Source organism: Micromys minutus, assembly GCF_963924665.1.
Source record: "Micromys minutus genome assembly, chromosome: 4".
Lineage (NCBI taxonomy): Eukaryota > Metazoa > Chordata > Mammalia > Rodentia > Muridae > Micromys > Micromys minutus.
Genome location: NC_137973.1, coordinates 10,731,540 through 10,742,344, shown reverse-complemented (window position 1 = coordinate 10,742,344; position 10,805 = coordinate 10,731,540). Strand labels below are relative to the sequence as shown.

The following is a 10,805-nucleotide window of genomic DNA, read 5'->3' as shown; positions in this document are numbered from 1 at the left end:
TACTTGGTTCATTATGCTCTTTAAATTGCCTCTGTTTTCTAATCAGACAGAGGGGGGATAGTATTGATTTTTTGTTAAGGATCTGGGAGGCTCTAGGGCAGAGGAAGACATGATCAAAATGCATTGTATCAAAATATTTTTAATAATATTAAAATTATTAAAAAGAGGAATAAAACATCTGTTTCTGTATTGCTTATAAACAGTGACATTGAAATACAAGGTTAATAAGCTGGAAAGCCCAATTTAAATAAAAAGAAGAAATATAAAAAATGAAATACAATCATATTGTTACAACTAGCTTAGCAAGAAGCAATTGGAATTACTTTAGGGGAAGAGAAGTAATTCAAATTACTAACTAATGATTACCCTTCATGTTTAACTTACAAATATAGCAGCACTATGAAAATGAATAGAAAGGGTTACAAATTAGAGAGTGAGAGAGAATGTGTGTAGAAGTATCAACATACAGTGTTCAACATAGAAACTCGGAAATTTGAATCTGCATAGCCTTGAGAAGAAAACATATTGAGGTAGAGAAGTAAACTTGGCAGAGTTCTATGTTATATCAACTGAAAATGAGTTACCTAGAAACATGTGTATGAGGCTTAGGAGAATACATCTATTCTATGTATTACTGCATACTAATCTAAAAACATTCCAGCTCCTTTAAATGCTCTATTGTGTGCAAGTTATCATACTCCTCTGATAAACCCTGGGTTCCTTATTATCTAAGTTGTCTTCCTCCAGTATTCCCCCTTCTCCAGGTTCTCACTTTCTAATACTTCTCACTGGCCTTCTTCCTTCTCCTTGTCTTCATCCCTCTCCCTCCAGCTTTCCTCTTCATCTGCCCTGTATCCTCCTACCGTACTCTATGTCCATATTCTGTCAGTGTGTTCCTCTGCCTTGCTTTTCTGATCTCCCCCTGACCTATACTTCTGTCCTTTGTTTGGAGGATTCACCTTAACTTCTTCCTTCTCTCCTCATCCTGCCCTTCTTCTCCCACCCCACCCTTTCTCTTTTCTTGCTCTTCTCCTCTCCTTTATACATTCTTCCTCTCCCTTTTACTTCTACCCCCTTTTCTTTCTACCACTCTTGATTGCCTTCATCTTTTTTATTTGTGATGTTTCTGACATGTAGTCACACAAGTTCAGTGTTTCTTGCTTTTTACTTTGATACATCAACCTACTCTTAAGGATTCTGTAGATAAAGTCAAGTTCTTCAACTTCTATGACTTTTGGTCAACTCTGTCAATCAAGTCCCAAGCTGATTATTTTCATTTGATTTCTAGATACATTTATGTATGAGTCTTTGAAACATACTATCTTTTTAATAATTTGGTGTTTAAATACCCCTCCATTGTTGCAGTGGATATTACATTTTGATCATTTATTCTTCATGCTTGTGGGGCATTTTCTTGTTTAACAACTGATTCAGTAGTGTTTAAAACACTGTGGGCAATTCTATGTCTTGGTTAAGATGACCTTCTCCTATATAAGAAAAATAACTTAACAAGTCAGGGAAACAAATGATTAAGGACTATTCCCTCAGGGTCTCTGCTTGAATTTTGGCTTCCAGGTGTCTGCCTTGGCTTTTCTCAATAATAGACTATAAAGTTTAAACATGATAACCCCCTTTCTTATAAGTTTGTTTTTGGCCAGTGTTTTTGATCACAAATACACAGAGCAAACTGTAAAAGAACTGAATTCAGCTCTCAGCATGAAAATTATACAGTGCAAAATGCCTCCAGCTAAAGGGGATCTGCTGCCTCAGGTCTCTGGGTACAACCTACACATACCTAAGCTCCCTACAACGCATAATCTGAATATAAAATTAAAAAATCACATTTGCTTTAAGTAAAAATTTATTTTGTATTAGATGGTTTTTTCACTGCTTCATATAATTTCTGTATGTTTGTAATTGAATATTTATTATATTTTATCTGAACAGATCTCAGATATTTCTACACCGATTATTTAAGACCACTTTTAGGAGAGTGAGAAGACAGACAAACAAAAATGAAGAGAAAAAAAATCAAGACAAAGAAAAATACAACGTGCTGAAGCCACCTCGTAATGTCATATACATTCTATAAAGATTTTCATTAGAATGCAAATATGAGATAACATAATGACACTTCTGAAACAAATCTCTGCTTTCTCCTCATCTTCCCTTATAGCCTTTCCCATCTTCTGTCACCACACACCTAAGAGTTTCCTACACTTCACTTGTGTCTGTCTGATCTCCCTCTTCCTCAATATCTGCAGTCTGTTCCACTTAGTGATATCGTATTTATTATCAGAGTTTATATTCAGTCTTGTAGGACCTTATTTAAGCTCACATAAACACTCAAATCAGGATCCACTTTTGAAGAAGAGGATACAGTTTTTATGTTTGTAAATCTGTGTCAACTCCATAAAAATTTTTAAAAATGCTACTAGTTACGATATATTAAATACACAAAGGAAAACATGAAAGAAAAATAAACAGAAATTGACAGTTTCATTCAAGGATATTGAATACTTGTAAAAAAGACTGATCATAATATAGGGATAATAAGAAAAATGTAACAATGAACTGAAAATGAACTTGTTTTCTTGATATCCCCAGAGAATTAAATTTGATGCTAACTAATCTTTTTGCTATATGACCCAGCTATACTACTATCAAGAACCCAAAAGATTCGATCTAGTACAAAAATACTTATTCACCTTTGTTCTTTGACACACTATTTATAATAGAAAATGTGAATAACCTAACTGTCTTCTAACTAAAGAACTGATAATGACAACATGGTCATATTTACAGTAGAAGTCTATTTAGCTGTAAACAAAATTAAAATAGTTAAATCTGTAAGTATATAGGTAGGAATAGGAAAGATACTGATTTTACACACACACACACACACACACATACACACACACACACACACACACACACACACACACACACACACATAGTTGAGTGAACTTAAAACATTCAGAGGGAATAATTTTCCCCACAAGAACCATATTCTCTGTAACAAATCATTAGTGTCTGCCTATCATGAAAAGTTACTTTTAAATTCTTAGAATAGTCTGGGCGATTTCTGAAATAATGGAGGATATTTCTGTAGTCTTTGGTTGACTAGGAGAATTTGAGTTTAAGACTCCCTTAAGCAGCAATCCTTTTGTAAATAGTGTTTGAAGGACATGTGAGATGCCTTGTTAGCCTCCTCTCTGAGCTGTAAAGTTATTGAAAGGTACTGTTCAGGTTGCCAATTTTCAGAAAAATAGAGGAAAATTCTAGGAACCATGACAACGTCTCTCCCAGTAATATACACCCAATGGTTAAAGAGTGGCACTTTCAGGTAAGGTGTATTCAGTAACTCTCCAATGGGACATTAGGTCCATTCAACAGGAAAACATATACCTTTGACTAAAAATGTCACCAACTACTCATAGCTGAAGAGTGCATAGGTCCAGAAAATAATCTACTACTTCCCTTTTGCTAAAGCAATAGAGTTTCTAACTATATTCTAAGGTGCATGTTTATACAAACATATGAGTGAAAATTTCACTTCCTATTCATGTTTTCCTCAACAACAAATGGAGTCAATTACAGAGATCCCCAGCTGGTCAAAATATAGACCATCAGTTACTATGGGGCACACATTCCCAAGTAATTCATCTACGATACAACATCTACACAATTAATTGAATTGAAAGTTTATTTCAGTATTCTTGAAAATTAATATCTTATTTTGTAGAAGCAGAAGCTTGACAACAAATGAGAATGCTACCCACTCCTCTATTTGTTTCTTCTTTCATCAACAGTTTGATGTCTTCAGAATAGATTATCTTCTCAGAGTTTGAAAATATTTCCACTCATATATGTGTTTTTTCCCATAAAGTGATCAAATGTCTTTTTTATTTATGTTCGTATTTGTTTTAGTTTCAGGTTACAATGGTTACTGTTTCCTTGGAATATAATGTACTATGGTGCACCAGCCTCCTATACTTTGGTTACATTCACACATTATTTCCAGAGGACTTGAGGAAAATTGATGGGATTTTCTGTAAATTCACAAGGTCTGTATGAAAGGAGTATGGTCTCAAATTTTCAGTTATATGGACTTTATTTTTCTGCTCATGGAGGCCAATTTAGGGTAATTCTTATCCTATTTTCCTCTTACTAAATGTTTTTCATCTCTCCCTAGAATCTTGTAATGACTCAGTCATGCTGGCCTTTTATTTTTCTTGTTCATGTTGATATTCAGATTGCCCCAAGAGGGAGTGGCTCTATTCTTTGTGATCACATCATTTTAGTATTACTCTGTTGAAAACAAAGTGAGAGACTGTATCAAATCCAAGTACTAGGTAAGAGGAAAAATAGATTCTCCTTTAGCAGTAAAGGTGAAACTATTATAAGAGCCCATGGAAAATTATTTTAGTCTCTCATTGAGCATATATTAGGCAGTTCATATATCTGTTTTAGGATAAAGGCATATATTCTTCAACAAATTTGCCCGTGGAGTTTGTAGGCAACATATATCTTTTTAGTGTAAAAAAAAAGATTCATAATATCTTCAACTAGCAGCATAATCAATTCTCTAAATTTTGCAGTATGAACTGAGAAACATTTACATTGATTTTGTAAAGTAAATCAATGTCATATGTAAAAAGAAATATATATGTTATTTGGACCCTATATTTTTTTCAACGAATTTTCTCAGTTCTGCAGCCTTGGTGATAATTATCTACATCATTAATTCTTATGTAATTCTTATTTTCATAAATTATTATTTTTATTGTATTATCTAGATAAATTTGATTTTAATTATTTCTTTGCACAGTAGTCAGAAAAGAAACAGCCCAAATATCCTATGTGGCCAGATATGCAGGAACCGTAGAAGTAATTGTGAGAGTCTTGTGCCATATACGGTGATTCTGTGCATTCTGTGGGGCCATTTCAAGAGGTGAGGTGTAAGATACAAGATTCAGACTCCAATTTATAACAGTGAAAATTTTCCAGTTAGGTATTTATCCTTTCAAACATTTTATATTTTATATTGTTCAAATGTTTCTACTTTCCCAAATAAACTAAAATTTCATGAAATGAGATAATTTAAAAATATATATATATTGAAGGATGTACAGATTTTTCAAGCAAGAAACTCAATTTCGAAAACTGATTATGGGCTCTTTGAATATTTCCTGCCACCTAGAACTGAAAGGCTATCTAAAAACATGGTTATTAATTAACGTGGCATGTCAGAGAGGTATATTTAAATAAACTACTTTCAAGGCTGAGGCTTCAGCGATTGAATGCTGAACAGAGAATATTAAACATTAATAGGCTTGTGAAAGTGCAATAAAACTTTATGAGTAGTCAATATATACCCTAGCAATTTTCTCTGACCATTACTTTAACAGCCTGGTCCATTTCCAGCACAACACAGCAAACAGGACAGGCTATGTGCTAAGGTAAGTCTCCAGGTCCCAGCACAGCATCATGATCATATTTACGCAAAATGTGTTACTTTAATTATGTTATGTAGATCTGCCTATTTTAAAAATGTAGTCAAATAGTAAGTTTCTCAAATATGAGCTTCTTTTTCTAGCTTGCTCCAAATTTTTTTTGTTCAAATATAAGTCTAATATTTGTTTAATTTAAATATTTTAATAGCAGAGAGTATAATTAAATTTTTGTTGATAAATACTGGGATACTCTAGATACTGTGAAGGTATTTATTTGAGAATATTTGCATCAGCAGAAAAAACTTTAGATTTATTAAATATTTAATTGTTGCTAGCAGAACATTAAAATGTCATCAATCATACCATCCAATAAAATATTATTTATGCAAAATTGTTTATCAATTGTAAATTTCCTGAAGCTTTGCTTAAAATCAGTATGATCTGCAAAATAATTGCTGTAATTTTTAGCCACAGAAAATGGTTAATTCTAGCCTTTATTGACTATGAATATGTTTATCTAATTTGTCTCTTATATACAACTTTTATCCTTGTTCTGCACAAAACTTTTATTCTTATTTTAATAAATAAAGGATTGTTGACGGTTGATATCATACAATATGCATTTTCAAGTTTCTCAGTTACATTAGTTTGATTTTTAAAAGATGTTCTTAAAGTTCTTTTGAGATTTGTATTACATTCCCCTCCACGTTTCCCTCCAACACTCTGTCCATGTTTCTGTCAAATCCTTGCCTTCTTTGTCTTCAATTGCTATGGCACATATAAATGCCCTCAGTATCATCAGCTTAGAAATTAGTACATAGAAATTCACAGTTCGTTGTGGCTCAGTTACAAAAAAAGTCCATTTAAATACATTTTCCTTTCTTTCCTCAGATGGCAAAGAAGAAATTCAGTGGATTAGAAATCTCTCTGATTGTCCTCTTCATCATAGTGACGATAATCGCCATTGCTCTCGTTGTGGTTTTGGCGACAAAGACACCAGCTGTGGAAGGTGAGTAACACTGGCTGCTTTAAGTAGTGCAGTAACGTAAGGGTAAAATCTTTCCTCAGTAGCTGTGGGTCTAAAACTGTGTTGGTGTCTGAGAGAAAGTAATAACTCTCACAAGCTGAAGTTGTTCTCTTAAACAACTGCTCTACAGCACCAAAGCAAACTGTTCCTTAGTCTGGCTAATGAGTAAATAGATTACAATTATTTATTAGATAATGAGCAAAATGACTTGAAATGTGAAGAATTCAGTGTAAGTTCCAAAATTACTATATTTCTCTGTCCAGAGACGTCTCACATTCTCAATAGAAACTTCTTTCATTAAAGGTTCTGGGCACATTGATATTGGTGGACTTTCCAGTGTTATGTTATTTTAAATAAAGGGATATGAGAGATGAAGTGTTAAAATTATTTAAATAAATTTTCAATTCTCTCTCTCTCTCTCTCTCTCTCTCTCTCTCTCTCTCCTTCTCTCCCTCCTTCCCTCCCTCTATCCCTCTTTCTCTCTCTCTCTTTCCCTCCCTCCCCCTCTCTCTTTCCCTCTTTCTCTCTCCCTTTCTCCCTCTCTCTTCCCTCTCCTCTCTCTCTGACACAGTTGAGGATGCCAAAGTTTTTGTTTAGTTTTCAGAAATACAAACAGTCCATGGAGTGTAGACAATATTCTTTTTTGTCTTTAAAATGACTGAAGAGATACAGAGTGCATCAAAAAGTTAAGTAGAAGGAAGGCAAGTTAAGGTTTCAGCTTCCTAGTGGTTGTTCTCTTTCCTAATCGGAGTCTCTGCATATTGCTGTGGACCTCCAAACTCTTTCTTCCTCTTCCTCTTTCTAACTAAGGAGTGTTACCTGCTGCACTCAGGTTAAACACCATGTGCTGATACTATCGGTGTTATTACATGCCTTTTCTCAACTGTTGGCAGCTTTATAAGTCAGCATTCTCTTCTAGAAGTCGCACTGTACACATCTTATTTTAGATTGTTATTTAGCCTTTTTATTATACTGACCAAGGCCTGCATTTTGGGGGTCTTCTCGAATCACTCATTGATTTTGCAGTAATTATAAAGGAAATGAATCCATTTGTTAAGCAAAGTATCCATTACTTAGTGAAAATGGTTTTTATATTTTCTTTTCCCAGAAATAAAAGGTCCAACTTCAGCCCCTAGTCCTGGGAAGTGTCCGCCTGAACCAAGTGATCCTGTCAATGAGAGAATCAACTGCATTCCAGAGCAACATCCATCAAAGGTCTGCCAAAAATGCTCGGGATGATTTTAGAAATATAAACAGCATTATATGAAGATATGTACTCAATCTAGAAAAATTCCATATTATTAAAGATCTGAACATAACATTCACTTATGTTCCCATTACTTTTCTGTACAAATGTGTGACAGGATTGATGTTAATGAGCCGCCTTTTAATTCCTTTGGTTGTTTCACATTAAAAGTTTATCCATCTGTACTCAACAATCCACACACTCAGCTTATGATGCCTTCCTGAAAATGTTACTGCTCTTTCTTACTCCCTAATGTCCACGACCTTAAGTACCCCTTGCACATTTTAAATTTAACTATCTGTATTGGGGAGCTCTAGGAATTTCTAGAAAAGTATATGACTCACTTTTCTAAACATATTTATATTTTATTATCTGAAAATTGGTGGAGAAGCCTGTTGGATTCATGTAACCATACATTGACTTAGACTTTTTAATTCATAAACTTTGTAAAAATAAAAGTCACTGTGTGTGTTTTATGTTCATATTTGACAAGTTCTATAATACTTGTGTGTGAATCTCAACTCCACCCTTTCTATCGAGGCATAATGACCTGTTTGTCAGTTCTTTTATGCATCATAAATGACACCAAACATTCTTACTAATTTATCAGAAACTATACAACTCAATGAACTCATAAACTTATAGTAAACTCGGTAAGCTTTTAGTGATAATGTCTCTTATCTATTGATGAAGCAGCCACAAAACTCAACTGCTATATACTGAGAAAAGTAGATATTCTGATTTTTTTTACAAGAAATGATGGAAAATTAATACTGAATCCTTAAAAATAACATGACTCTTCTAGGAATTCAATATATAAACAGGTAACGATTTGGCTTTGTCATCTTGAGGCCTTTATTGTTAATTCAATCCATTAAGTTGATGAAAATATTTTCTTTTTCAATATTCATGAGCACAGCAATAAACCAAGCTCATAAAGTGAACACATTTTAATTCAGTAAATAAATTTACATTTGTCAATCAAGAAGATACAGTGAGCCCAACATTGTGTGGCATGCCTGTAATTCTTGCTACCAGAGAGGCTGAAGCAAGATGAGAAAAGGTCTTAGGGTGGCCTTTTTAAATGATTCAACTATGTATACACATATCTGCAAGGCATCTTCGTGGTAGAGTGCATAGATAGTGTTGCACTCTGGGTTTATTCAAAGGACAAGACAGAGAGTCAACTTGGAAGAAGACAGAAGCAAAAAAGAAGTTTCTTGGCATTCAGACAAAAAAAAAAAAAAAAAAAAAAAAAAAAAAAAAAAAAAAAAACATTAGTCAAAGTGGCTTAAATGAGCTTCTGTTATTAAATGAACTCTCACTCACTGAACTTTAGACTTAACTGGAAAGTCAAAGAGCTTATCAAGGCAAAATGAATAGGTCAGAAGATTTCTGCAAGTGGGTGCAAAGTTTAATATTAGCTCATGTTCCATAAACTCAATAGGTTTTAGTCATTAACCAGTGCCTTAAAATTTTTAATTAGATAATATTCAAATGTAATTTTTATTACAGAAAACTGATAAATGCTGAATGAAAGAAAACTAAAATGTCCCAGAAATTAGGACAATGATCTACATATATATTTTAAATTAAATGTTTACTCAAATTATTTTACACAGACTTTTATAATGTTTCTAATTATATAATCTCCATAAAATTTTTCAGTAATAACTTATAAAAATTTTAATATACTTAAACTAATAGCTTTCTTTATCTTCAGTGATAACCTAAAGCAATTGTATTAACAATGTACATAGAACACTAAATTTAAAATCAGCTTTTGAATAAATACTATTTTGCCCAAACAAGGCATTTAAGAATAAATTAGTCAAAATATTTATTTTCTGTTAATTTCTATATATTTCCTTAATTATAAAAGTCTCTTGCATTTTATAAATTAAGACTCATCATGATTGACAAAAAATTTAAACTTGAAATATGCTACATATTGTATATAGAAGGCATGCATACATAAAAGTTTAGTAATAACAAGATAAGGAAGAATCATAATGGCAATGTAATAAATGGCCATATTCTCCTGCAAAGTGTTTTAGTCAGCATAGGCTGCCGTAACAAATATCTTAGATTTGGTGGCTTCTGCATTTATTTCCCATAGCTCTGGAGGCTAGCTGTCTAAGACAAAAACAAGCATCTTCACCAATTTTTACTGAGGACTATGAATTTTTTTAAGGATTTATGATTATTTACATTATTTTCAACCCTCCCCCCTTTCTATTTTCCAACAACTCCCATTACCCCACCCCCTTCACAACCATAGCCTCTTTTTCTTTAATTATTATTGTTACATATACTTATATAAATGAATAAATATAACTTCCAAAGTCCATTGGTTGTTGATTGTCTGTGTATATTTATAGAGCTAACCATTGGTATTGGATAACCAACTAGGAAGCTTATCGTTGATGAAGACTCATTGTCCGTCTCCCAGGACTCACTCAATTGCTGTAACTCTTCATCTAGAAGTAGGACCTTCTGAAATTTCTCCATTCATATCCAGTGCTGACATCATTGTTTAGCTTTGGTGTGGGTAACCATATTGTTCAGATTCCACAGGTGTTTCTTCCCTGTCATATTTGGAACTCACTGTGCCATTCTAGAGAAATCTTGTTCATTATGAACCTGAGGTGTAGGGTTTGGGATGCAGATGCATCAAATGAAGCTAGGCACCACACTTTTATTGCTCTCTACATTTTGGCACACTGTAGCTTTCTGTAATGGTCTCTGTGTGGTACTAGATGATATTTCATTGAGCAGGAATGAGAGCTCCGCCTCTTCCGGCCTTTATCTAACAAGAATGTTTCTACTGTTGTATAGATGACACTTCTTGCTACACTCACATAATTTTCTTTCAGTGTGTAGACAAGAAGGAAGAAGTTGCTTTTATAATGACATCAGCAGTCTTGAATGAATTCAATAAGGGTCTGTCTTAGCTATGACTATTGTAGCCCCTATTCTTCCTTAAGGTTCTTATTACCAAATAAAGTGCTGTGGGAAGAGGATGATTGTTTGAAGGCCTTCCTTCATTATTTGATTTTGAAAAGAAAAAGTTACA

General features: G+C 33.4%; 1 protein-coding gene across 1 annotated transcript in view; it reads left to right on the top strand.

The window, feature by feature from the left end:
• Window positions 1-6,347: 6,347 nt before the first annotated feature.
• The window catches only part of SI (sucrase-isomaltase), a gene marked incomplete at both ends in the record, with an annotated part of 72,281 nt that continues 67,823 nt past the window's right edge, over window positions 6,348-10,805 (top strand). The window contains 2 exons of the mRNA XM_080915776.1: window positions 6,348-6,465; window positions 7,592-7,698. Of these exons, the coding sequence (XP_080771902.1) occupies window positions 6,348-6,465; window positions 7,592-7,698 (225 nt within the window). The remainder of the gene's footprint in view (window positions 6,466-7,591; window positions 7,699-10,805) is intronic.